Genomic DNA, 26,634 nt, shown 5'->3' with positions numbered 1-26,634 from the left:
ACCTGCAGAAAAGGAGGAAACAAAACAAAACAAAACGTCACATATTTCAGTATAAAGTCTATTTGTCATAAAAGTAATATCATGAAGGGAATTCATATAAATCAGATTAAATCCAACACGCTCCATGTTTCATGATGCACCTTCAAACTATTTAAATCCACTAAATCTCACCAGTGCTCCGGATTCACACGTACAACCTGAAGATTTAGTTTCAATTCTGATTTAGTGAAACTTGAAAATTCAAAATCAACTGCTGCCATTTCTCTTAATGTCAAGATTGAAAAAAGAAAAGAAGTGACACCTAAAACTAAACTGATAAGAGTTAATGTCTCTGTCTCCACCAAGCTACTGATGGAAATCAGAGTTTTTAAAATGTACTTACTTAATGTAAAAGTGAACAAATGTAACGACATCAAACTAGCCCGTTTTCCCCCCAACTGACCGCAAACAAACTCTTTATTACATTTTTTATTTAGGTCCCAAAAAACCATCATAATAACATTATATCAATAATATTAATACAGAAATTGAAAAAAGGAGGAAAAAAATAAAATAGCTTTTCTGTCCACAGCCTCAAACTTCGGGGAAGGGATTTGATCCTCCATAAAGTCTGTTTTTTGGGTGGGGGAGGGTTTTGGGGGGGAGGAGGAGGAGGAGTGAATTGGGCGTGGCTTCAAGCTTGAGCGCGCTGTCTGTCATTCTGCTGTGCACCAATCAGGAATGTCGAAGGTGAGGCAGGGGGGTTGGTTTTCCGAGGTAAAGCGCAGAGTTTCACTCTATTGCTGTGACATCTGGAGGAAACAAGAACGTCTTAATCATCACATCTTAAAGGAACAGTCACACATTTTGGGAACTACACCTGAAGTTAAAATGTAAATCTAAGACGTAGTTCTGTTCTCTCCGTCTGTATTCGTGTACCTGTTGCGTCTGTGACTGCGACTGCGTCTGTGTCTCGGGCCCTCGACTCGCCAGCCGGCTCAGGATGTTCCTCTCGGACATCTGGAGTCGCACCGCAACCGGCGGTATTCGGGCGATGGTTGCCGGGAGGCGGGTGACATCCGCCTTCATGTCGCTCAGCAACTCCTCCAGCTGCTTCAGCACTGAGAGAGAGAGAGAGAGAGAGAGAGAGAGAGAGAGAGAGAGAGAGAGAGAGAGAGAGAGAGAGAGAGAGAGAGGATAAGAAATGCAGTCGCTCACCTCGTCTGTTTGCACAGTCGTCAGATTTATGGTCGTGTACATAAGCTCACGGGTTTATTTTATGGTTTAATTTCCTTCCTTTACGTCATAGTTTATCTTTAGTGTTCTGCTCTCATTGAGAAGATAAGTTCTATTTATTTACTATTTACTCTACAGAACATAAAAACTAGAGAAGGGAAACAAATGTATTTGTTAAATGATCTAAAAGAAAAAGTTGTAATAAATGAGTAACGGCACGAGTAAAATAAAAGTTTAGAGTTCGGTGATTTTGCCGTCGCCATGTTGTTTTTTTCCGCAACCAACGAACAGAAGTGACCATATTTGGACTGAGCAGGAGTTACGTAGAGACACTGTACATGTCTCTGGTAGAGACCTGTCAATCACAGTAAGCCCCGCCCTAAATCATACCCTGCTTTATGGTCTGTTTGACTCTGAATGGATCATAATATACTAAATGAACATCATGCTGTATTGAAGAAGACTTGAAACTAGAGATTGAGACCATAAACTCATGTTTACAACGTTTACTGAGAAGTAGAGTCATTTTAGACTAGACTTCTATACAACCAGAGGAGTCGCAGCTTTTTAAGAAACGTCCACATTGGCTGTTCTGGATCCAGAGGACAAATCATACTGGTCAACAGGTGTACGTGTGCATTAAATAAAATCCTCGACTTCCTGCTCGGCGTCTCACCTTTGTGCAGGACGGCGTTGGCCGGCTTGTTCCCGGACATGGACTCCTTGCTGAGGTGCTGGTGGGACTCGGCCAGACACTCCACCTCGCTGAAGCGCGTGTTGAGGGCCATGGAGGGGTGGGACGGGTCCTCGGACATGTTGAGGTAGGCGGCCCGACGCAGCTGCTCCTCGATCACCAGTGCCTGCTCCAACAGCTGGGAGGAGGAGAAGAGGGGGAGGAGTCAGCATCACTGCGGAATTAATTCTTCTAGGAGTCTAAAGCGCGTCCGGTACTTTGCTCCCGTGAAGTAATGAACTGACTGTGGAGAAGAACCTCATACAACCACAGTTGTGACACTTTCCCCAGCCCAACGTTTAATGTTTACCTTGAACCTCCGGGCGAGGAACTTGTTCTTGATCTCCAGGAAGTTCCCCCGGTTCATCTCCCCCTTGAAGGGCTCGTTGAGGATGGCGAACTTCACGTCGTTCTGGATGTCCTGCCAGCGGGCGTAGCCGTGTCTGAGAGGAGGTGAAGGACCACGACCACAGATCTCAGAACAACAGATCCACATCACACAACCCCCCCCCCCCCCCCACACACACACACACACACAGCGAGCTCTGACAGCCAATCACAGGCGGGTAAAGGATACTGTATGATGCCAGCCAGCAGCCAGTAGTCGTGCCGGCGGTGCCAGATCTCGTTGGTCTTCTTGGTGACGGTGGCAGCTCGCTCCTCGTTCTGCCACAGAGAGTGAAGCTCTGAAAGAGGAAAGACGTCCATTAGAGGATGAACTGCGTTTCTACGTGTGTGTGTGTGTGTTTCTATGTGTGTTTCTGCGTGTGTGTTTCTATGCGTGTGTGTGTGTGTTTGTGTTTCTACGTGTTTGTGTGTGTGTTTCTACGTGTGTTTGTGTGTGTGTTTCTACGTGTGTGTGTGTGTGTTTCTACTTGTGTGTGTGTGTGTTTCTACGTGTGTGTGTTTCTATGCGTGTGTGTGTGTGTGTGTGTGTGTGTGTGTGTGTGTGTGTGTGTGTGTGTTTGTGTGTGTGTTTCTATGCATGTGTGTTTCTACGTGTGTTTGTGTGTGTTTCTATGTGTGTTTCTATGCGTGTGTGCGTTTCTACGTGTGTTTGTGTTTCTACGTGTGTTTCTATGTGTTTGTTTCTACGTGTGTGTGTGTTTCTATGTGTGTGTTTCTACATGTGTGTGTGTGTGTCTGTACCTGTGAATCCTCCGTCAGCGATGTTGAACATGAACCGGGTCTTGGCCGCCTTCTTCTTCTCCTCGCTTGCGGCGGCGGCTCCAGCGATGGCGACCGTGGTCGTGGCGGCAGCAGGAGGTGCAGCTGAAGCTCCGCCCTCTTTGCTGCCGTCTCCGTTCTGCAGTTTGGTCGTCGTCGCCTCCTCCGGCTTCTGAGGCTCTTTCTCCTCCTTCAGATCTGCTGCAGGAAGAACGAAAGGATTAACGACGTGCAGAAACGGACGAGGATTAACAGAATCATATTCTATGAAGAAACACGATAAAGAACGTACTAAAGTTACTTCCTGTTTAGAAAACTGTCCTGTGTCAGATATCAGAAGAAGAAACAGGGTTTAGTACCTTTCTTTTCATCTGCAGGAGGCGTGACGTCCATCTTTTCTTCTTTCTTGTCTTCTTTCTTTTCTTCTGCTGAAAAAAATAGAGAAAAACACATTAAGAAAATAAGAAAAATATCCCAAAAACAAGGTTTTGACAAGAAGGTCCTGTTGTGGTTTACGGAGAATGATTTTAAGAAGCAGAATGAGGAGGAAGAGAAGTTTCAGACTCTGAGGATGAAAGAAACCGACTGAGCCAAAGAAGAAGAAGAAGAAGAAGAAGAAGAAGAAGAAGAAGAAGAAGAAGACTGCAATCAAATCATGAGGAAGTTAGAAAAGTTGGTCTGGAGCCATTAAAGGCAGAAGAAGAAGAACTTGTTGGACATTCAAAGTCGACCAAAGGAGGGTTTGGAAGATAACCGCAGATTCACTCTCGTTTTGGAACAAGTTCAGTTTTTTTTCGGCGCTGTGTTCGCTATAATCGTAGCTTCCTCTTGGATGCTTATTGGGAATTTTTTTTACTTGGTACAAAACAAGATCAAAACAAGCTTTATAAATAAGTAATCAAACAGTAAAGAATATTAACCGTCTCGTTTGCACTGTCCACTATGCTGCTGTACTCCTGTAAATGTCCCCTCTGCGGGACTAATAAAGATTATCTTATATCTGGCGCCCAGTCGCTACGTTGTTTTTATTTATTTTAAAACAATAAATAAACAATTTATTTTACTCAAACGACACGAACACGACAAAACAAGGAAATCCAGGCAGAGGTCTGCAGATCCAGACACCACCACACACCTCTAGTGGGTCATGAGGTCTGTGCCTTTAAAGAAATATGTACGTAAATCATCTCACTTAAAAGAAGAGGTGCACATTTAAGGAAGAGTTCAGAAGGAGGAGGAGTTTTACCTTTGACGTCTGTGTCCTCGGGTTTGACGTCCGACCCCTCCGTCTTGGCCTCCGGTGTCGACTTTGTTTCCTCTCCTCCCTCCAGACTCTTCATCTCGCTCTCTGTCTCCTTGTCCTTCTCTGTCTCCTTCTTCTCTCCCTCCTTGTCCTTATCGCCCTCCGCTTCCCCGTTGCTCGGTTTGTCCGTCTCCATCGGCTCCTCCCCGTTCTTCTTGCTCTCCTTCTCCGCCGGCGGACTCTTCTCCTCGTCGTCGTCTGGGATGGCGATCACCTCGTTGCTGGCGTTCGCCGACTCTTTGCCGTTCTTCTCCACCTCGCCCTCTTTCTTCACCTCCTCTGGATCCTTCTCTGCCTCCTTCAACGTTTCCTCGTTCTTTGAGGCGGAGTCATCGACTAACAAAAGACAAACATTTATTATTTATTATGTTATGTTTTAATGTGTGTGTGTGTGTGTGTGAGACAGAGTGTGTGTGTGTGTGTGTGTGTGTGTGAGAGAGAGAGACAGAGTGTGTGAGAGAGACAGACAGTGTGTGTGTGTGTGTGTGTGTGTGTGTGTGTGTGTGTGTGTGTGAGAGACAGACAGACAGTGTGTGTGTGTGTGTGTGTGTGTGTGTGTGTGTGTGTGTGTGTGTGTGTGTGTGTGTGTGTGTGTGTGTGTGTGTGTGTGTGTGTGTGTGTGTATGTGTGTGAGAGAGAGACAAAGTGATGTGTGCGTGTGTGTTTTACCTGCAGCGGGTGTGTTGGGCTGCGTGTCAGCGGGGGTCCCGGTAGACGGGGTTTTCCCGGGGGACTCTGGCTGAGCCGCGGCCTTCTTGCTCTCCTCCAGCTCGGCCATCCAGGGCATCGACCACTGACCGTTCACATGCTCGAACTCCTGGACCTGGACCACGAGGAGCAACACATGAAGACTCAAAACACAGCTACCTAAACCACGTTATCTGTATCATTATCATTAATAACTCGCTTGTTACTCGATCATCAAAATTGTCGATCGATTTCTGTGAAGACATCAGGAGCAAAACTTGGACTTTGTAAACATGATTTCGCAACTTTCTAGGAAGTTAGTTTCAAATTGGGTAAGTCTTAATTTGCCTTTTTGTCCTTTGTTCTCTCTCTGATCACAACAACTAAAAGTTGAGTCAGACAAAGTGTTTATTTCTTGGGTACCTTCTTGCGGATGAGCGACATGACCCCGATGCGCGTGAGGACGTGCTGCCGGGACAATCCTTCTCTGGGGACGCCGTCGGCGAAGGTCTCTGCACCGTCGGCTCCGGGCTCACAGAGGTGACGCATGAACAGAGACACGTACGCCCTGAAGAGGAAGAAAAGTTTAATACATACAACAGGAAATAAAAGCACCGAACCAGTCATGAGCTTAAAGATGTCCGCAGGCTACAACAGACTCATTTTTAACGATATTTAACATGTTTTAATCTCTGCATATACGTTTTAATATACAAATAAAATATACATAAAATAAGAACAAGAAAACAAAGAAATAAATAAATATAAACTCATATTTTAAGGTCTTAAATTGGTATTTTAAGTGACATTCGGACTATTTTACGTCGTTTCTTACTTGAACTCTTTCTCAGATTTCCCCCGCAGGTCTCGGACCAGCCACTGGGTGGTGAAGGCGTCTTGGGGGGGCATCCCATAACGCATCACTGCATTCAAGAAGGCCTTCCTCTGCCGAGAGTTGAAACCCAACACCTGGTGGGGGGACGGGGGGTTTATTTACAGATACTTTTGGACCGCGGGAGGGAATCCAATGTAAGAGGGATAACAAATGGTCCTACCTCAATGTTGCCTCCCACCCTGGCCAGCAGGGGGGGCAGCGGCTTGTCTTTGTCATTCCTCAGGCCCTTCCTGCTCGGCCTGCGAGAGTTGGCTGCAGAAATTAAAACAATTTTATTTTTATTGTATATAAGCATGTGATACAACTGGTCCTCTCTCTTCTATACGTTTGTTCATTAGTTTTCCAATCATATCCTTTTTATACACATCGATATGTTGCAAAAACACCTGAAGCATTAGCTTAACATTAATATTGTTTGATGTTATTCACCTCTAAAAACAGACAATAGTTCTCACCTTCCGTTCGCTCGTCAAAGTCCTCGTCTCCCTCCTCAGACGCCACCGAGTAATCCGATTGGCCGTCAGACTGGTCATCCTGCCAATCAGCTTTGAGATTAAAAAAAAAAGGTTTTTAATGTCCAGAAAGACTTCGGAGGGATTATTTCTTTTTTCATTCACACCAAATTCACACTCTGGGTTTGAAGTTTTCTCTCTAATTCTGCTACATTTCATGTGAACTACTGAGTGCAACAACAAAGGTAAACTTCATAAAGGTCTGTTATGAAGTTGTTTCTATAAACATGTTTTATGTGTTATTAATCCTGTTTATGCACGAGGAACAAAAAAAAAAAAAAAAAAAAAAATCTCTGAAGAAAAGCTATTTATGACACAACAACAGTGTCTGTGTGGGCGGCATTTTAGCTCCTCAAGCTAAATGGGCTGAGATCATGGCAGTTATGTGCTGTGCATTGTGGGTAATGCCGTCTCATGATTCAACAGATGACGCACATCCGACGCCGACTTGACAAACAGTCAGGGGGAAATTAAAGGGAAACTGTGAGCATATATATATATATATATATATATCTTAGAAAATTTAAATTAAATAAATAAATATTAAAAATCTTTAAAAAAGAAAAAAAAAGAAATTAAAAATAAAACAACAACAAAAACACCAGACAACACAGACTTCATTCACATCATTCTAAAAGCTAAGAGTAGTAAAAAGAAAAAAGCCAATATTACCTCCATTCCTACCTCGGTCTTCTTGAGACCCGTCGTTGTAGTTGACCTGCTTGCGGATACGCTTGCCTTTGCCCAGGTTGCGGGCCAGATCCTCCTGCTGCTGCTCGTAATGGTGACGCAGCAGCTTCTCCCAGTAGTCTGGGTCCACGCTCTCCTCCTGCTTGATGATCTCCCGCTGCACCTCCTCCTCCTGAGCGAAAAAAAAGACGGTCGGAGAGGATTAAAAAAAAAAAAAAAACGGTGAGACATTAAGCGGCGTCGGATGTTAAGCTCTCGTCTTCGCTCACCTCCTCCTCCTCGTCTTTGACCACGTACTGAGCCACCTTGAAGGAGCTCAGGTACTCGTTCATGCTCTGCAGCTCCTTGTCTTCCGTGGCGTCCTGGTTCCTGTCCAGCAGACGGTCGATGGCCTTCTCGTCGTAGTGAATGACACTGCTGTCCTCCTCCTTGTTCTTGTTCTCGCCGAGACCGTACAACTCGTCTTTGAAGAGCTGCTCCGTTCCGAACTTGAGGATGTCGTCCAGCTCCTGTTTGGACATGGAGCCCGTCTTGGATCCGAGACCTGGTCGGACCACCAGGTGAGTGAGCATCATCTTCTTCTTGGCAACCTGGACAACAGAAAGAGCAATTTGTCGTTCGTTAATATGTCCGGTATTTTCATCAGCTATAAAAACAGCTTTTTGAATGTATACAACATGTTTTTCAAAAGGTTTTGTCCCAGTCTTGCAGTAAAACTAGAAAGTGTGAAATAATTGTTTCTCTTTGGTCATCCCTTGCACAAAACAGTGGCCAGATCTAAGCATCGGTTGGGGACATTGTCTAAAGGTTGTGTTGTCTCCGTCCTGTTTACCTGAGTAATCCTCTCCTCCACAGAGGCCTTGGTGACGAAGCGGTAGATCATCACCTTCTTGTTCTGACCGATACGATGAGCTCTGCTGAAGGCCTGAAAACACCGGAAGAGGAGTTGTGAATCGTCAAAATATTTAATTTCTCAATGAACCTCAGAGGGAAATAAAACGCTCTATATTGGGATGGAAAACTGTACAAATTCAGCACATGTGTTTGAAAGATTTCCTTCAGAAGTTCACAAACAACTTCAACCTTCAGCGTCACGTTACAATCAACAACAACGACTAGTAGCGGGAGTCCTGCTGTACCTGGATGTCGTTGTGGGGGTTCCAGTCAGAGTCGTAGATGATGACGGTGTCGGCGGTGGCCAGGTTGATTCCCAGACCTCCGGCCCTCGTTGACAGCAGGAAGGCGAACTGCGGAGCGCCGGGAGCTGAGGGAAGAGAAATGATCAGCTTCCATATCAGTGACCTGGAACCTCAATAACACATCAAGTAACTCTTTGAGTTCATGTTATGAAGAAATCGGCACAGTTTGGTGCTCGCGGTCTCACCGTTGAAGCGGTCGATAGCTTCCTGTCTCATCCCTCCAGTGATGCCACCATCGATCCTCTCGTACTTGTAGCCCTCGTTCTCCAGGAAGTCCTCGAGCAAGTCCAGCATCTTGGTCATCTGCAGCGAATCACAGAGGAGACGGATTGTTAGGAAACAGCTAAACGACAGTCTCCACTTCAATCCTTCTCACAGCAGGAAGTGCAACGTAAAAAAAAAGTGTTTCTACGATTTTTTACAACCTTTTGTACAATTAAGTTTTTCTTTGAGCCGATACTTTACAGGATCAACTCAAATAGAAAACACTCATTTGTCCGATCATTTATAAAAAGAGAAAAAGCAGAATAGGACAAAAAAGAAGTGGTAAAAGGAAGAGAAAGATTAACAATTAAGAGACAGAATATAGGAGCATGAGGGCCAAATAGCAGTCGGTACTAAAAAAAAACAACATCTGGTCTCTTACCTGAGAGAAGATGAGCACTCTGTGTCCTCCGTTCTTCAGCTTCCTCATCATCGTCTGCAGTAACGACAGTTTCCCAGCAGCCTTTGTGAGAGAGTTGCCGTCGTACATCCCGTTGGGCATCTTTGGAGCTTCCTGTTTGTGAGCGACCAAAACGAACATTTTAGGTTACGTGAAGTTCTCAATCGACTGCAGAGAGAAATGTTGAATCTCCTCAGAATGAAAACAACGTTGGGTTCGTACGATGGCGGCCGTGGGGAAGAGGTAGGGGTGGTTGCAGCACTTCTTGAGGTCCATGACGACGTTGAGCAGAGAAACCTGGTTTCCTCCTCCTTTGGTGTTCAGAGCCTCAAAGTTTTTCGTTAGGATGAACTTGTAGTACTTCCTGCAAAAAACACACATTTACCCCGTTACATTTTTAAAACAAACGAACGTGACTTTTTTTTCCCGACGGAGCATCATCTTGAAAAGGAAGAGCCAGACTCACTTCTGCAGAGGACTGAGCTCCACCCGGACGATGAGCTCCGTCTTGGAGGGCATGTGTTTGAAGACGTCGGCCTTCAGCCTCCTGAGCATGTGCGGACCCAGCATGTCGTGCAGCTTCTTGATCTGGTCTTCCTTCGCGATGTCGGCGAACTCCTCCAGGAAGATCTCCAGTTTACTGCAAAGGAGACGCGGACAACAGGTGAGATTTCAAAACACACAAATCTAAGAGAAACTAAACAGGATAGAAACGCAAAATTAGGTTTATTTCTTTTTCTCTTTGAATTTTTTGATATTTTTAACCCTCAAGATCGACATATGCAAACATCTACTAATATCATACACTGCTGACTCCCACATCATGACCTAAAGCCTGGAGGAAAGCCTCAGTGCTGTGGTGAGGGCTTTGAAAATGTTCCTCCTATAAAAAAAAAGGTAGAGTGTTGGAGAACAGAGTCCGGCGCCTACCTGAACCTCTCAGGTGTGAGGAAGTTGAGCAGGTGGAAAAGCTCCTCCAGGTTGTTCTGCAGCGGAGTTCCAGTCAGCAGCAGTTTGTGCTGCAGAGGGTAGTTGTTCAACACCCGGAAAAACTACAGCAGGAAAAACAACGAACAAAGAAAAACATGTTTTCAGCTTCAGTTGAACGTCGGAGACGGCTGTCTGAGCAAGCTTCCAATACAGACATGTTTAGAACCGTTTTATTCATAAAAGGTTCAAGAAGTTCTATCTGAGGATGAAGGTTTTACTGTTAATACAGATAGAATAAAAGAAAAATACATACAAACGGTGCTAAAACCCCCCAAAAAGCTATACAAAAAGTAGTAAAACCTACAGCATTCTATTATGGATGTTAGATTCACTCTATTTAGACAAATGCTTATTAGTTTTAGTCACATTTTATTCATTTTTATCCATCAGAGTTTTAGTCGAGAGCAACGCAAAACGTTCTCGTCCAGTTTAAGTTTGCAACTTTGAGTCAAAATGTTTTTTCTCTTTATTTCAGTTCAGTCCTTTGTCAAATGTCCTTTTTATTTTTAGAAATCAGATAATATTGAACGTTTTAGTAATAATTTTGTCATTTTAGTCAAACTGATTTCTCGATAGATTTCCTCTTATTATCTCATGAAAAACACAGGTCGAGATGGGCTTTTCGAATAAAAATCACTATTCAAATCTATTTGATATTCCCCCTGACCTTTAACTGACGGACCCCGTGTGTCTACATGCGCGTTCGTACCTTCGACTGGTTGTTTTTCAGCCTGTGGGCCTCGTCCACCACCAGGCAGGCCCAGTCTATGGAGCCCAGGATGGCCATGTCGATGGTGATCAGCTCGTAGGAGGTCAGCAGGACGTGGAACTTGATCGACGAGTCTTTCTGCCGGGAGCAAAGCGACACAAAAACAAGGTGTCACACTTCTTCGTCAGTGTTTAATTCTTTTATCTGGAGGAGCTCTCCGTTCCGTCTCCTCTCACCCTCATCCTGGAGGCCTTCTTCCCTCCTCGGATGGCGTTGTCCTCGAAGGAGAACTCGTTCTCTCGGATGACGGCTCGGCTGTCTTTGTCTCCGACGTAGGTCACCACGTACATGTCGGGGGCCCACATCTCGAACTCCCTCTCCCAGTTGATGATGGTGGAGAGCGGCGCGCTGACCAGGAACGGGCCCTTAGAGTGGCCCTGCAGGCGGAGAGAGAGGAGGTCAAGGTCAAACTTAAATCATTTCAGAAATACAGCAACGAACTCGAGGGTTTGATTCTTGTTTCAAGCCAATGAGAACTGAAATCAGGAGAGCAGAAAGTAAAAAAAAAAAAAAAAAAAAATAATCTTGTTTCCTGATAAAATTAACTTTGTTGAGATTTTAACCTGTTCGCAAAAGTGACACCCACATTTGAAAACATGAAGTAATCTAATTAATTCTAGGGATTAATAAATCCCTAGAATTATTTTTAATAAATACTTATTTATGCAAAAAGGATCATATTTTTTACAGACTGGATCCTAAATCGTATTATTCAAAATTGAATCAGATGAATATCTTCTTGATTAATAGATCAAGCAGGTGACCGTGGGTAAGTGGAGAGCAGGGCCGCCATTCAATCAGAGGGTTGGCGGTTCGACCCCCGGCTCCTGCTCTGCTAGTCTCATGTCAATGTGTCCTACATGACTGTAATGTAGATGAATCATCTTGTTTATATACATTTTAAAATAGCAAAGAGTCCATAATTCCCAAAGAGACAAAGACGAGGTTTTTAAACATTTTTGTCCGTCCAAAATTTCACAAATATTAAATTTACAACCACAGAAGAATCCTGTAAAATAATCTAAATTTGAGAAGTTGGAGCCAGTAAACACTTTGGCAATGATGATCAAAACAAATCACTTAAGAATTTAATTGATTGTCAAACTAGTTAATTTTCTGTCCAATTCTTACACACAAACTGAAAACGTGACAAACTGTGTCCTGAATTCAAGTCATTGTGAAACGTTTCCTCCAGTTCTGAACGGTACATAAAACAAAAACAAATGAAACAGACGGACAACTTCATAAACTCTGCAGAAGATCTCCTGCTGCTCCAACAGGAAGTGTATTCTGGCCTCCCTCCTTTAGGTGGCGGCAGCCGCTCACGCGACCGGCGTCTGAGGACGTTTAGGACGTCTGAGATCGAGAACTTAATGTCGTCTGATTTCACCTGACTTACACAAAATGGCTGGATGTGCTCCCGGCCAATAGGAGGACAGCTGCACACAGACAGTTACTCTGGAGACAAAATTGCCTTAAAAATGTATTGTCTCACAGTAAATATGAAAACAATTGAATTAAAATCATGAAGAGGAAAGTAAAAACTTTAACTTTGTGAGCTAAAAATCTTTTCCCAACAAAACGAGTTTCAGTGTGTGTGTGTGTGTGTGTGTGTGTGTGTGTGTGTGTGTGTGTGTGTGTGTGTGCGTGTGCATGTGCGTGTGCGTGTGCGTGTGTTACAACACATCTCACAGTCAAACCCACCTCTTTATAGAGCGAGTAGAGGAAGACGGCGGTCTGGACCGTCTTCCCCAGACCCATCTCGTCGGCCAGGATGGTGTCGGTGCCCTGAGCCCAGGAGAACCGCAGCCAGTTGAGACCCTCCAGCTGGTAGGGGTGCAGCGTGCCCCCTGTGCTGTCCAGGTAGTCCGGCTGACGCTCAAACTTTATGGTCGGCTGAGGGGGACAAGAAGACAATGTACATGGTGTTAAAATTAACAGATGAGGAAAAGTATCACGAAGTGACAAATCTGTGCAACATATTCTTTTGTTTTACAAGACTTTCCCTTTAAGAACGTCAACAGAAACGTCCTCCGTTTGGTTTTTAAAGTGCCGAATGGTCAAACCTTAAAACAGGAAGTTAAAACCTTTAAATACTCCAGACTTACGTCCACCACGGGGTTCTCAGGAGGTCTGTCGGGTCGCTTCACTCGGCCCTTCACCTTGATCTTCTTCCCCGGTTTCCCCTCGTCTCCCATCATCAGCTCTCTGAAACAAACGCGTTCACGTCAGTAAGAAGTAAAGTAAAGCGTTGCTTTGAGGGTGCACATCTGTATCCCTGCTGCAGCCGTTATGCTCACCTGTGGTTCCAGTACTGCACCTTGAAGGTGTCAAAGTCGGGCACGTCCATGTCGTCGGCCTCCCAGGTGGCCTGGTCGTACGCCAGCTCTCTCCACTTGATCAGGTAGTGGATGTTGTTCTTCCTGTCCACACTGGGAAATAATATTAAAAAGTCATTTTTTCATGTTTGGCAGACGATTCATGACACAAACATCTGAAGTATTACACGTCTAAATAGAGATTTGTGGAGTTTTCTTTAATAAATGTACACCTTTACAAGAAATGACTGGAGGAACTAAAGACCAAATGTTCTTCTCCCAAGTGGAGCCGTAGCCTCACCTGTGGTTGAGGATGCGGTGCATCATCAGCCACTCGAACTTGATGCCATAGCGGAGGTACTTGTCGTCCAGCTGCGCGTACATGGGGTCCTTGTTCCTCCTCTTGACACTCTTGTCCTCCTCGCCCTCGGCGAAGTCGATGGGCGGCGGATCGTCCATGTCGTTCTTCCTCTGGTAGTTCCTGAACAGCACCTGACAGTGGAGCTCCAGCTGGAGAAGAAGAGGAGGACGACGGTTAAAAAAAAAAAATGAAAAAAAAAAAAAATGTTCTAGTCGAGCGTCAGAAACACGGTAAAAGTTCACACCTGGAGCTCGGTGACCCAGGAGCAGTGCCAGTACGACATGTTGGACCACTTGGTGAAGAACTCCCTGTCCGGACGTCCCACCAGCGGTTTGGGGTCGGGGGTGTCGGCCGGAAGGTCTGGAGGGCGGGGCACCGGCGTGGGAGCCGGAACGTCGCCCCATCGCCACGTCAGGATCTTCTGGACCTTCCCCTTTATGGGGAGACACTGGAGGGAGAGGAAAGAAAAGGAAATATTAATATTATAGTGTTACCTTTTTACCCCGAATTTAGTTTCTTAAGAGAGAGATAAGAAGAATATTTATTGTCAACATTAACAGTCCGGTCGCGCTGACCTCAACAGGCACAGAAAACACCTCCAGGAAGTGAATAAAGACCCGACGAGTATCTAACTCTGGCGGGTCAAACGTCAAACATCCATCTCCCACAGTGGGCTCACCGTGCAGCGGGGGCAGATCCACTCTCCGTTGGGGATCTCTGGGAGCGGCGGGTTGAGGCAGTGGATGTGGTACGACGAGGGGCACGAGTCGCAGCAGAGCAGCTCGCCTCCGTCTTTGCACACCCGGCAGAACTCCATGTGGTGGTCGTCCTCCTCCATGTCCACGGCCTCCACGACGTCCTCCTCGCCCTCCGAGTTCTCCTCCCTGGCCTCCCACTGGATGCCCTCCTTCTCCTGGAATGAAAGGAAGAAAGTTTATATCTTCAACCCGCTCTCAAAGTATCACTACGCCCACTAAATGATCATTTCCGTATTAGCCACTCCCCTTGTGTTACCTTGAATTCCTTTCATGATTCTACAGTGAACAAAGTATCAAAAAAACAGAAAAGTCCAGATGAATGGAAGTAAACGAGCAAAAACTAAAAACAACCCGTTGACAAACTCTCACAAAACTCATGCAGTATAATCAGAGAGTCGTTTATCCAGTCGGACCCTCACTACTTCATAAACACGCGTCTTTACTAAAACTTTATGATTAAAAACACTTCAGATGTGCAGTTTTAAATAGTATGTTGTTGACAAAGGTACACGTTTGTTAAGTAGTACGCATTTGTACTGTTTTGACTGTTTATTTCAATTCATCAAGATCATTCCCTGTTTTTTTGGATTCTTTGTTCACCTTGGAGGCGTGAGACTTCAAGGTAACAAAGGAGAGTAATTAATACATAAATGTGATTTTGTATTACGTTCAAAACACAAAGTTCCTGTTCTGTTTAACTGCAAAAAAAAAGTATTGATTTGAAGGTTTTGATCCGTGTTTGATGAGTTCTGTTCCGATCACCATTATGATTTGAAACGCTCAGACCGGCTCAATCGTTCGACTCTTTATCTGAAGTTTCTTGTTACAGAGGACTCTTGGGTGTTTGGATCGAGTTGGTCTTAGTTTCGGGACTCGTAGAGACACAATAATCATCCTTCAGTTGATGTTTGAGCAGTCGGTGTTGCTCTGACTTGCCCTAGTGTGGTTTTTAGGGAATAAGAGAGTCGGCGTGTTGCTTACACAGTGTGGGCAGCTCCAGGTGCCCTCGGGGGCCTTCTCCATGTCGGGGTCCAGGCAGACCATGTGGTACGCTCTGGGACAGGTGTCACACAGGATGATCTCTCCACCCTGCTGGCAAACCTCGCAGTAGTCCTGGTGGTCCGTCTCATAGCCGTCCCCGTCCTCTGCTGCTGATTCAAAGTTGGAAAAAAAAAGAAAAACCACAAACAAGGCTTTAAAAAAAAAACACCTCCGAACACATTCACCCCGAGACACAGGATGTGATCAGTGCATTTCATGACATTCTGCATAGTGTTATCGATGTTGTTTGTGGGAGAACCCCCCCTCTCCCACGTACACACACACACACACACACACACACACACACACACACACACACACTGAGTGAGTCACTTTTTCCTCTTTTCAACGACACATTTCCTCAATAACACCAACAAACTGAAATCGAGGGGTTTCACAGTGAAGATGTAAAAGTGAACTTTAATACTCATCCTCATAAAACATAACGCAGAACACACACAAGGTATATTGCGTTTCTTTTCCAAAATGCCAGATTTAAAAGGTTATAAGTCCTCAGAGACTCAACTAAAGAACAACCGTTAAAAAAGGATTGAATCCATCTGTGACGTCGTGCGAGCGGCTGCAGAAGAGGATGACGATGCGTCAGTAGGCGACAACCAAGACCAAGATGTCGTCCTTCTAAATATAATCAGCTGACTCAGTCACGGTGACTAATGTGTGTGTGTGTGTGTGTGTGTGTGTGTGTGTGTGTGTGTGTGTGTGTGTGTGTGTGTGTGTGTGTGTGTGTGCGTACACCTCCTCATGTTGTTGTCCATTCCACTGACTTTTTAATGCTTCTACTCTGCACGCGGTCATTACCAGATCCACCTCTGTGTGTTTAACCCGCAATCTGTCGGCTCCATCTGCAGCCGGTTCACGCCTCAACAGGTAAAGAGCTCTGACTCACCGGGTTCAACTCCCACAGGTTACCCAAAACCTGCTGTCTACTTAACGTAACGGAGGAGGAGGATGGAGGAGACGAAGAAGAAGAAGACACACGAACCTTTCTTCTTCTTGGGTTTGCTCTTGGACGGCTTCTTTTTGCTGCGGCTGCTGCGGCTGTTGGATCCCTCCGACACGGAGACGCTGTTCATGCTGCCGTCCTCGAAATCGCTGTCCACTTCAGGCTCGTCCTCCTCGCTCTGTGCAAACGTGAGAGACACACACACACACACACACACACTTAAAAAACAGTTGGTCGTACCCAACTTTATGTGGGCGCACAAGGAGAGAGAGAGAGAGAGAGAGAGAGAGAGAGAGAGAGAGAGAGAGAGAGAGAGAGAGAGAGAGAGAGAGAGAGAGGTAAGGACAGACAGACAGAGAGAGAGAGGGACAGACAGACAGAGAGAGAGAGAGACAGACAGACAGACAGAGACAGAGAAAGACAGAGAGAGACAGACAGAGAGAGACAGACAGACGGTGGGTCGTACCGACGAGCGTTTCCTTTTGCTGTTGAAGCCTCCCAGTTTGATTTTGAGAGGAGCCACTTTCTTGGTCTTGGCACTGTTCTTCTTCTCTTGTGGTTTAGGTGTAGGTTTGGTCTTCTTGCGGGCGTTGGGACCTGCCGACACAAAAACCACAAAGGCAAAGACGTCAGTCAGGCACAGATAAGAGAAGAAGAACAAAAGATCAGTTAGGACTTCTTGAATGTTTCATGATCACTGTACCTTTCCCTTCCTTAGTCTTGGCCTTCCGTAGAGGTGGCGGAGGCTCTACCGGGGCCGGTGCTGGCGGCGGCGGTGGCGGCGCTACAACGACCGGCGCTACCTCCGCCACCATGGTGTCGACCGCGGCCGGCACGTTGGCGGTGGCCAGGGCCGCGTTGGCGGCGGCGGCTCCCCTCAGGGGGTTGTTGGTGCTGAACTCGCGCCACTTGGCGCCCAGAACCATCATCATCTTGGACACGGCGATCTTGGGGTTCTTGGCTGCGATGAGGGGCCTTAAGAGGCGAAGGGGAAGTAAAAAATTTTCATTGTAAAAGCATGAACCAAACAGGATCGCAGTGAATATTTTAACTCGATTATATTTCCAAAACAGGTCATAAAAATGGCAACATTTTTATGACAGAGACCAAGACAGACAGACAGAGACACAGACAATAAAAAAATGGGGAAGAGAAGAAGTCGTGCATCATGGGAGATTTCTCTCCTGGTAAATAAACATGAAGTAAAGAGCACAACACACACACACACACACACACACACACACACACACACACACACACACACACACACACACACACACACACACACACACACACACACACACACACACACACACACACACACACACAAAAAGGCATAATTGACATTTCCTGAGACACACTGGGACACTCAGCCAGGTGTCTCGTGTCCTCATCTACCTGACGAACTGGCTGAAGGCCTTGTAGTTGGTCAGAGAGCGGTAGTCCTCCTCGGTGAAGACGTGGTCGATGTCCTCCATGCCCCAGTCATCGAGCAGCTGGGACGACGACTTTGGCTCCTGCAGGAAAACAACAACAACAATGAGCTTCATCAGGGGGACAAGATTCATACAGAAACATTACAGCAACAAAAAACAAAATGCTAATTTTGTTAGCAGCCTGTAAAAAAGGCTTTTAGGAAGAGATGGAAGCACCGTCACAAGATGGACGGCTGATAATTGTGAATAAAATATGGAAACGTCAACTCATAGGATGAGAGTAAGAGGAGCGTTGTCCTGAGAAGTGGGAGAAAATGGACGATGTTTACAATGAACCTCTGAATATGTCTCAGGAATTATTGGATTTTTGAGTTTTTTTTTCTTTTTTTATGTAAAATGGTTAGTAATACTAATCACACCAGCAGGAAAAAACAATCATCATAGTAGTGCTGGGCCGGTACGCCGGTTTTAATTTCCCATATGATATTAATTTTTCATATACCGTCATACCGGTGCATAGCCGAAACAACTGCTGTCGCTCTTCAACAGGAAGCAAAATATAGCTAAGACAACGAAGCTGGTTGTCTTAACTGTATTGAGAGGGAACCCTAATCATGGTTATAACACAACAATTAACAAACCACAACTAACTCTCTTTAACAGGGCAAAACACCACGACACAACAGTTTGTGACAAACAATTTGTAACACTAATAATTGTACATTTATAAAATTACACCGCCAAACGGCATGCTGGGTACAGCTCGGTAGCTACACCGGTAGTACAAGTCTGCTAACAGCTGGGAGAGGCTCCGTCGCTCCATTAAGAACAGAAAAGAGCGACGCAGGAGGAACAAAGAGACTTTTGCTTTTTGGGGTATTTTGGTTAGACACATATGCAACGCTGATTAGAGTGTAATATGGGTGGTATTAGTTATAAATGTACGTTGGTACATAGAGGGTGATAAGAAGCTGTACCTGGAGGGGCTTAGGACCCAGGGGAATGTAGGTGAAGGAAACAGGAAGTGACGGAAGACACGCCACGCAAACAGCTGTTCAACTGCTCGCTGCCGCAGGTTCTTGTGTTAAAAATGTCCGCTTAATAATTAAACGCGCGATAAAATAATTTTCGGCGTTCATGCGTTAACGTGAAAAAAAATACCGTGAAACCGGTATAATCTTACAAAATACCGTGATACACATTTGTGGTCACACCGCCCAGCACTACATCATATGCAGGTAAAACAGTGAAAACACTGGAACATTTGTGGGATTGACAAGCCACCGAGTCTTCAGTAATAAAAACCAAAAACAGCACAAATGTGACAAAACGGAGCCAATAAAGTGAGACTTTTTTTAAAAAGTACTGCAGCCAAAGAGTCACATTAAACTCTCTCATTGCAGCAGTAACATTACGATCTCACAGGATCATCTCACAACCACTTCAACTCAGAGGAGTTATCAATACTAAATCGGGTCGATTGATCGGAGGAGAACCTGGTTTAGGGAGACCGAGTCCGTAACTCGATACGCGTTAAAGAGACGAACGCGACCGGCGGATTTATTCAACACAATTATCACGAAATACAAAACCGTCCACTTCTCCCAAAGAAAGCTTTGTTCTGTGTCGGCAGCCGTTATTTGACCTCACAATAGGCTGAATTATTACGGCACAGGTATCGTACATAATAACATGTAATAATATGGACCTGAGCAGGTAATTGAATGTGACTTTCACTATTCATGTCGACACAAACAATGACTTTATGGTTAAATTGTTCATCGCTCTAGAATCCTCTTTATTTGGCTCTTATAGTAAAACCAAACTGACGCATTCAAGTTAATTTAAAGGCATGTTTCCAAAGTTAGTGAGTAATCCTGTTAAATAATCGTGATCTCAATGTAATTCAAAATAATTCGGACTAAGATTTTTGCCACAATTGTTCGAATTAACGGTGATTTGTTCAGTTTGAAGTGTCTAAAATTAGCAACAAACAAGCCAACGAAAGCGACAAAATGTAATATTTGATAAATCCACACCAACCATCTAGGTTTTAAAGAGAATTATACTAAACGGTTTGGGGATATAGTTACTGATTTAGTGCCAAAACAGTTGAGCTGTCGTGTTATTGTCGCTTTTGTTCAATCAAAACATGAAAACATAACTTTAAACTCGGGGACATTGTGATGGAAATGTGCTAAAAAGACTAAATGATGACTCAAAAACACACAGATGAGTTGATAATAAATAATAATAATAATTAGTTTAGTCCTCTAAACTTTGTCCCGATTGTTCAACCTTCACTTCTGACTGAGTCACTCGTATCAAAGCAGACAAAAGACTGAAACTAACAACTTCTTCACAGGTTAATCTGACAATTACTTTCTTTGATTAAAGCATTGATCGTTCGCTCTATAAAATAGTAGAACACAGTGTGGAAACCCAGGTTTTAAACCGGATTAATGAACCACAAACGGTTCAGTTTCAGATCACAACAGACAAAAGAAAAGCACAAAAATGTTCTGCAGATTTTTTTGGGGAACCGACTTCAAAATAGATCATTTTTTTGGGGTAAATCTGAACTAATCGTTTCATCTCCGTATCAAACACACTGCTCCAGCGTCTGAACTGATGTTTCTCTTTGGGGAATTTTACACTAACTGGTAATATTTTGACCAATAAAACCAATTTCTTGCCGATTCAGGGCCTTTTTTTTTTAAGTTTAAAAACGGCCCCGGGGAGGTGAAGCAGTAATGTCAGCCACCCTGGACTCCTCTTCCTCCACCAGCCTTTCACCAAAAACCAGCTTCCCGTCATACAAACGAGGGCGTCTCTGACAATGAAATAAAATGTGTTTATCTAACCAAAAAAAAAAAAAAAAAAAAGGGTCAAGAGCGCAGTGCGGTGCTAAGCAGGGTTGCCATGGTAACAACATGCCTTACACCCCCCCCCCCCCCCCCCCCCCCCCCCCCCCACACACACACACACACACACACACACCGACTTACACACCCCGACGCCACCCCTTCCTTGCATAAGTGTCATTAGCTACGAGGCCCCCTATTGGCCGCCGGTGTGTTCCGAGTGCACCAGACGCAGCTCTTTGTTTAAAGCGTCTCTCGTCTCACGTTTCTGTCTGTCAAACCAGAGCCGACTCCATTACAGGTAACCAGTCAACAGGAGCACACAAAGAGGCCTTCTGCTAAAGTCACGATCCACCAAAGAAAAGACGCGTGTGGTCGGTACAAATCGGCTGGAAAACGTCAGATTCTTAGCATTTTTTTTTTTTTTTTTAAACTAAAAAGGTGCACAAAGAGCAGATTAGCACACTTAAAAAAAATAAGATCATACCAGTAGTTTTGCATGATATGGTTCAACTACAACTCACATACTTTACCTCACAGCTACATGTTTTGCATATGATGCTGCTGTGTTTTAGAAATCTAAATGCACTTTAGGAGCACATCGGTGTCCGTTCACTGAACTCTTTCAGAACATTAAGTCGATGTGAGGCGATAAAGTGGAGACCTTTCAATTCAACCTGTGCTTAACCACATTTTACACACAGCAAAGGTAAAACTGACAGAAACGAACGCAGGTTTTGAGGCTGACTCACAAAACCCCGCCAAAGGAAAGCATGTTTTCTTCAAACAATCGCCCAGACTACACCTTTTATCACAGCCAGAAGCAGTAAAAAAAAAATGTCATAACTGTTAGATTTTCATCTTTCAGACGGTCCTTGAACACATCATGTGTGATGAACGCTGAAACAAAGCTTAAAATTGGGATATGCCATAAAAAAAACATTTTATTCTACGCGTCTTTTTTTAAAATATCGCCCCAAATAAAGCGGTTGCTCCAACTAGATCTTGTGAAAAACATTTAATTCTGTGCTCTTCAGCGAAACTTTGGAAGCCACGATTGATTCGGCTGAGACCAACAGTCACATGACAACAGTTCTGTGGATCTTAAGACTGAACTTCAGGCTGCTGAACACAGAGAGGCTGGAAGTAGAGGTTGTAAAAATGTAAATAGTTTAATGTATATAGAACATAGAGCCTCCAGTTTAGTCTCTACTTCTAGCCATGCTTGTTCCGTTTCCACAGAGGCGCAGTGCTTTTATACTGCAGTGAAAATCACAGCCACAGAGTCCTTCGTACGTGTTGAGAAGCTTCACTAAAACTACGACTGTTGCCCCACAAACGCGCGGCCATGTTTTCCTCACCGAGCTGTCGTCGTCATCGTCGTCGTCGTCTTCCTCCTCCTCGGGCTCCGGCTCCTTCTTCTTGGAGCTGCTCCTCTCGGCTCCGGAGCTGCTCCTCTTCTTCTCTTTGCCGCTGCTGGCCCTCTTCTTCTTCTTGCGTCCCGGAGTGTAGTCGCTGCCCTCGCTGTCGGAGCGCTGGGCATGGCCGCCGCCGCCTTCCGCCTCCTCCGCCCCGCCCACGTCCATAGGCTCTGGGGAGCTGATGGGGAGCTCCTGGAACAAGGACACCAAACACAAAAAAAAGAAAAAAGACAGCGGTCAGCAAACTGAAGCTGTCATGTTCGACAGTAAATGGGAACGGGATAAAGACGCAAGAGATAAGTAGACGAGACCAATTTGAGGTGTGTAAATGTTAAAAGTAACTTCACACGGGTGACCGTGGATAAGTGGATAAGTGGAGAGCAGGGCCGCCTTTCAATCAGAGGGTTGGCGGTTCGATCCCCGGCTCCTGCTCCGCTAGTCTCATGTCAATGTGTCCTTGAGCAAGACACTTAACCCCAAAATTGCTCCTGTAGCTGCGTCTACAGTGTGTAGATAGATACTGAACTGCAAGTCGCTTTGGATAAAAGCGTCTGCTAAATGACTGTAATGTAATGTAATAAAACCACGCATAAACATGGTGGAATTGGCAAGCAAATGCTAGCTAGCTAACTAGCCAGATTATTATTATTATTATTATTATTATTATTAATAATAATAATAATAATAATAATAATAATAAGGAAAGAACATCGTCAGTCGTTAACACAGATTCACCAGATCTTGGAATGTTTTAGTTTAATTTCACGTCCACAGAAGCTACGCAGCAGTCAGAGAAAAGTCAAAAATGATAAAGACGTTGTGGGGAAAAGGAAAGTCTGATTATTGTCTAGTTCACACTACTCCATGTAGCTGGTGGTCAAAACACCCAGATCAGAGGCTAATCCGTGTCATGCATGTCCAAAAAAAAAAGACGAGAGCCGTGAGGCTTGACGGTGCATCGCAGACTGATTCCAGACAACTAGCACCCTCAACATCTGGCCCTGACTGGGAGCTACAATGAGGTGTTTGCATGAATACGCATGTGACAGGTCTACGATGAAATGGTAGATAGATGACTACGCCTCTGCCACTTCTAGCTTGTGTTTTCATGATAAAACGTAGTTTCAGGTGAAGGATCTTGTGGTTTGTGCAGTATGAACAGTACAGCGACCCGCTTTAGACGGCGTTAACGGGCACAAAGACATTTAATATGCACAATAAAGAGATATGTGTGTATTAAACTCTGCCATACTAAAGGCAGGAAGAGCCTCAAACATTGCACACTCATAACTACTTCCAGCTAATTTGACTTTGTTGGCTGTTTTGATTACATGAGAAGATTATCAAAGTCTGGTAGACGGTCCTGTTTTGTGTGAAGTTTAACCAACAGTGTTTCAGTCTAGTTTCTATCAAACGCATCATCTGGGACATGGGACTAAAAAGTTGTTGTGTACTTTAGGTAGTTTTCTGACTTTGCATGTCGCTACAGTAAGCGACACATTGACCTACATCCTTACCTCTCTGCGCGACCGCCTCTTGCTGCCCTTGCTCTCTTTGCTCTTCTTGGCCTTCTTCTTCTTCTTCACCTTCGGGGTCTCATTCTCCGAGACCTCCTCTTCCTCGTCGTCTGCAAAAGCCGAGCCGGCGGAGACATTTCACAGTTAGAGATATACACGAGAACGAGCGACCCGAGTGTGATAATGTTACTGAGCAAAGAGCTGCGAAGACGTCAGCAAACGTGCATATTGAGCAGCTTCTCTCACTTCTATTCTGATATCTTTTTTAACCTGTATTTTTTCCATTTAAGAGTCCTGTCACAGACTGGTTAATGGGGCTTCTTCCTAATTGAATTACCACTATCAGGATGCCACATTTTCCCTTTTTGAAGAGACCAACTTGCTTACTTTTAGGTTTTAAAACACAAGTAAATGAACAAAGTACAGACTTGATCGGGATAATTTAGTGCTCTTTCTTCCCCCGCCAGGCTGCAACCACATTCACATGGTGTTAAATGACGTTTAAGTGGTCCAGGATTAGACGGCTAAAATAAAAACCCAACAGGAGTCCCGAGAACCAGGACTAGTGGAGGACAAGCCGGTGGTTTGGGCTACTAGTTGCCCTTAGGGGAGTGATTCAAATCGGTTTTGTTCCAGTGGTTAAAACTGGTAATTTACGACTGATTAGTCGCTATAATTTACCACACCCTCCTGATGACAGAGAGGATCCCAGTCCAGCGTTTGGCGCTGCCTCAGTGGCTTCAAAGTGAAGTGATGTGGCACTCAGAGCCTGTTAATGTAATTGACTATGGTAAAAAAAAAAAAAAAGTAAATGGCAAGCAGCCATTAAGATGCACCTGGTGAGGAAGAAGCTTTTAATGGGATGAGCTTTTTTTTTTTTTTTTTTTTTAAATGTCATTATGAGGAGACCAAGCTGTGTGTGGCGATGTGGACAGATACACGTTCACTCAAGTACTATTTACACAAGTATTTCTATTTACCGCTACTATATACTTATACAAGTATTGTACTTTTTACTGCACTACATCCATTTGACAGCTGAAGTTACTTTGCAGACTTGACATCATTAACACAAAACATAATTTAACCAATACATTCTGATATATTAGTATAGTGTAAGCTACCACTGAGTATATAAAGAACTTAAAAGTGAATGCATCCATCAATATAATGTATAGGATCCTGAAATGGGCCAATCTGAACACTCAGTACTTTTACTATTGTATTTTAAGTATTTACTTTTACTATATATATATATATATATATATATATATATATATATATATATATATATATATATATATATATATATATATATATCGGAATACTTCTTCTACCATTGATGCATTGACAATTGCAGTGTCTACCATCATCAGATGCATGAAATCAGACATGCGCCAACCTTTTGTTTGCATCAAATATCGTGCACGTGAACGCATCTTTTGGTTGGATTACACAATATTTAGTTTTTGCAGCATCATTTCACATATTTATTAAAAAGTTGGTGCTATTTTATGAATGAAATGCAGTTTTTTTTCCCCCCTAAGCTTCACTTGCAGGACTACTTGTTCTCAACGGTTGTGTACGCAGCGCGTGCTCGCCGTGTATTATACAAAACTGTAAACAATGCTCATCTTCGACCCCCACCAGTCTGTGTTTATAATGTGTATTTTAGAAGATATATCTAATGGATAAGATGCTAGAAACGTTTTTTACTATTTTGTATTATTTTTTTACTTCTCCCCCCCACCCCCACACACACACGCACGAGGAGGGAAACGCTTCAGAACGTCATCCGCGAGCTTCCAAAGCTAACTGGCTGCCTCCATCTTGTGTCATCGACACGTAAATAAATGCCGGTTAGCATAGCATGCTAACATATTAGGCCCCGGGAAACACGCCGGTGAGTTGGCGTGACTTCACGACAAAAACACCGCCAACATCAACCCCCATAACGGCTTTAGTTGCGTGGCAACACAACGGTTATCTAAAAAAAAGGTGTGAAAATAGGAGAGGAAAGCAAATAAAAAAATTTACAAGTAAGCTAATGTTAGCCGCTAGCATTAGCTTACCCGGTAGTTAGCAACATTAGCTAGCGTAGCACAACATGATTGATATGAATGTAAAAAAAAAAAAAAAAACATCTGCTCATGCTAGCATGAAACCGCTGTGAACATTAGCATTTAGAGGCTAACAAATGAGCTCCGGTCTCACCGTGCATTAACCGGTCCTCCGGGGCTCCATAGTCGTCTCTGTCATCCTCGCTTCCAGACATAGCGAACAGGGCAAGAAAAACTTTCTATTTAGTTAGCTAACAAGTTTAGCTAAACTAAATAAAAGTTATGTTTGTTTAGTCGGATAATCCAGAGTTCTGACCCCCAAATCTGGAGTGCGTCCCAAGTCGTTTGGTGTAGTTGGTTTGAGGCCAGAAGAGAAAGAAGAACAAAAAAGAGAAAGAAGACGGAAGTGAATATTTTAACACCAAAATATAATTAAAACAAAAACACACCAACACTCACAGCGTGGACTTCTCAAGACAATAAAATGTAACTTTAACTATATCAAGTTAAGACAGACTACCACCCTCCATCGTTCAGCTGACATGCCATCTTTACCACTATCGTTAGTTTCCATTAGCACGCGTGCTAACCCGAGCTGGACCCGGTTCAGATTTGAGAAGAAAAAAAATAATAAAGAAAGAAGCACAACGAGCCCTGGTTGCACACTTAATATCTAATCTTAGAACATCTCGTAAACAACCCGGCATCCATCTCATCCCGTCCATCTTTACCTTTACTCTGCTATTCTATTTTACAAACAATAAAACCCCAAAAAATAAAACTGGGATACTCACAACTTGATTCACAGCTTCCCCCAAAAAATAAAACCCCAGTAACTCCCGAGCTCACTTTGTCTAATAATCAATACTTTGATGCTCTTTTGTTTTTTGTTAAGCTAACGGTATACATACAATTTAAATATATTTCCGTGTTTTTTTTTTTTTTTTGGGTAGGCAGCGTGTGCGCACGACGCCGTCTCCTCTTTCTCTCTCTCTCCCTCGCACACTAAAACACACACCCCGCGCGCGCGCAGCACACACACAAAGAGATCAGGGGCAGGCATCCATAAT

The 26,634-nt window shown here is 44.2% G+C and overlaps 1 protein-coding gene across 6 annotated transcripts; it reads right to left on the bottom strand.

The window, feature by feature from the left end:
* Window positions 1-455: 455 nt before the first annotated feature.
* LOC137872929 (chromodomain-helicase-DNA-binding protein 4-like) lies at window positions 456-26,614 on the bottom strand. 6 transcript variants are annotated; one of them, XM_068711439.1, is made up of 39 exons: window positions 26,359-26,614; window positions 25,719-25,888; window positions 23,505-23,614; window positions 21,928-22,179; window positions 17,665-17,783; window positions 16,970-17,241; window positions 16,733-16,863; window positions 16,306-16,444; window positions 15,243-15,409; window positions 14,183-14,416; window positions 13,748-13,951; window positions 13,444-13,652; window positions 13,125-13,256; window positions 12,933-13,032; window positions 12,529-12,720; window positions 11,001-11,201; window positions 10,765-10,902; window positions 9,996-10,117; window positions 9,532-9,705; window positions 9,288-9,429; window positions 9,048-9,179; window positions 8,587-8,704; window positions 8,342-8,466; window positions 8,035-8,127; window positions 7,472-7,792; window positions 7,185-7,374; window positions 6,456-6,545; window positions 6,161-6,252; window positions 5,941-6,074; window positions 5,529-5,673; window positions 5,088-5,241; window positions 4,362-4,754; window positions 3,475-3,543; window positions 3,098-3,316; window positions 2,526-2,634; window positions 2,259-2,391; window positions 1,892-2,087; window positions 919-1,100; window positions 456-791 (listed from the first exon to the last, which is right to left on the bottom strand). In XM_068711439.1, exons 2-39 carry the CDS (start codon window positions 25,777-25,779, stop codon window positions 777-779), a joined length of 6,009 nt encoding a protein of 2,002 aa, XP_068567540.1. In that variant the 5' UTR covers window positions 25,780-25,888; window positions 26,359-26,614; the 3' UTR covers window positions 456-776. The 6 variants fall into 6 exon arrangements, with proteins under 6 accessions (XP_068567540.1, XP_068567542.1, XP_068567541.1 ...); XM_068711441.1 differs by having other exon boundaries at window positions 3,098-3,313; XM_068711440.1 differs by having other exon boundaries at window positions 3,475-3,540.
* Window positions 26,615-26,634: the final 20 nt, after the last annotated feature.

Source organism: Cebidichthys violaceus, unplaced genomic scaffold (genome assembly GCF_023349555.1).
Source record: "Cebidichthys violaceus isolate CVI_PGR_0920_01 unplaced genomic scaffold, fCebVio1.0.p SCAF_16, whole genome shotgun sequence".
In the NCBI taxonomy this organism is placed as follows: Eukaryota; Metazoa; Chordata; class Actinopteri; order Perciformes; family Stichaeidae; genus Cebidichthys; species Cebidichthys violaceus.
This window is presented reverse-complemented; position numbering and strand designations above follow the sequence as displayed.

Bases quoted from the DNA above. Each gene is read 5' to 3' on its own strand.
- LOC137872929 (XM_068711439.1), bottom strand. From the start codon at position 25,779: ATGTCTGGAAGCGAGGATGACAGAGACGACTATGGAGCCCCGGAGGAC. The intron at 11,202-12,528 runs GTGGGTTTGACT...CTCCGCCTGCAG, and splicing joins TCTACTCGCTCTATAAAGAG to GGCCACTCTAAGGGCCCGTT. The intron at 10,118-10,764 runs GTACGAACGCGC...TTCCTGCTGTAG, and splicing joins TGAAAAACAACCAGTCGAAG to TTTTTCCGGGTGTTGAACAA.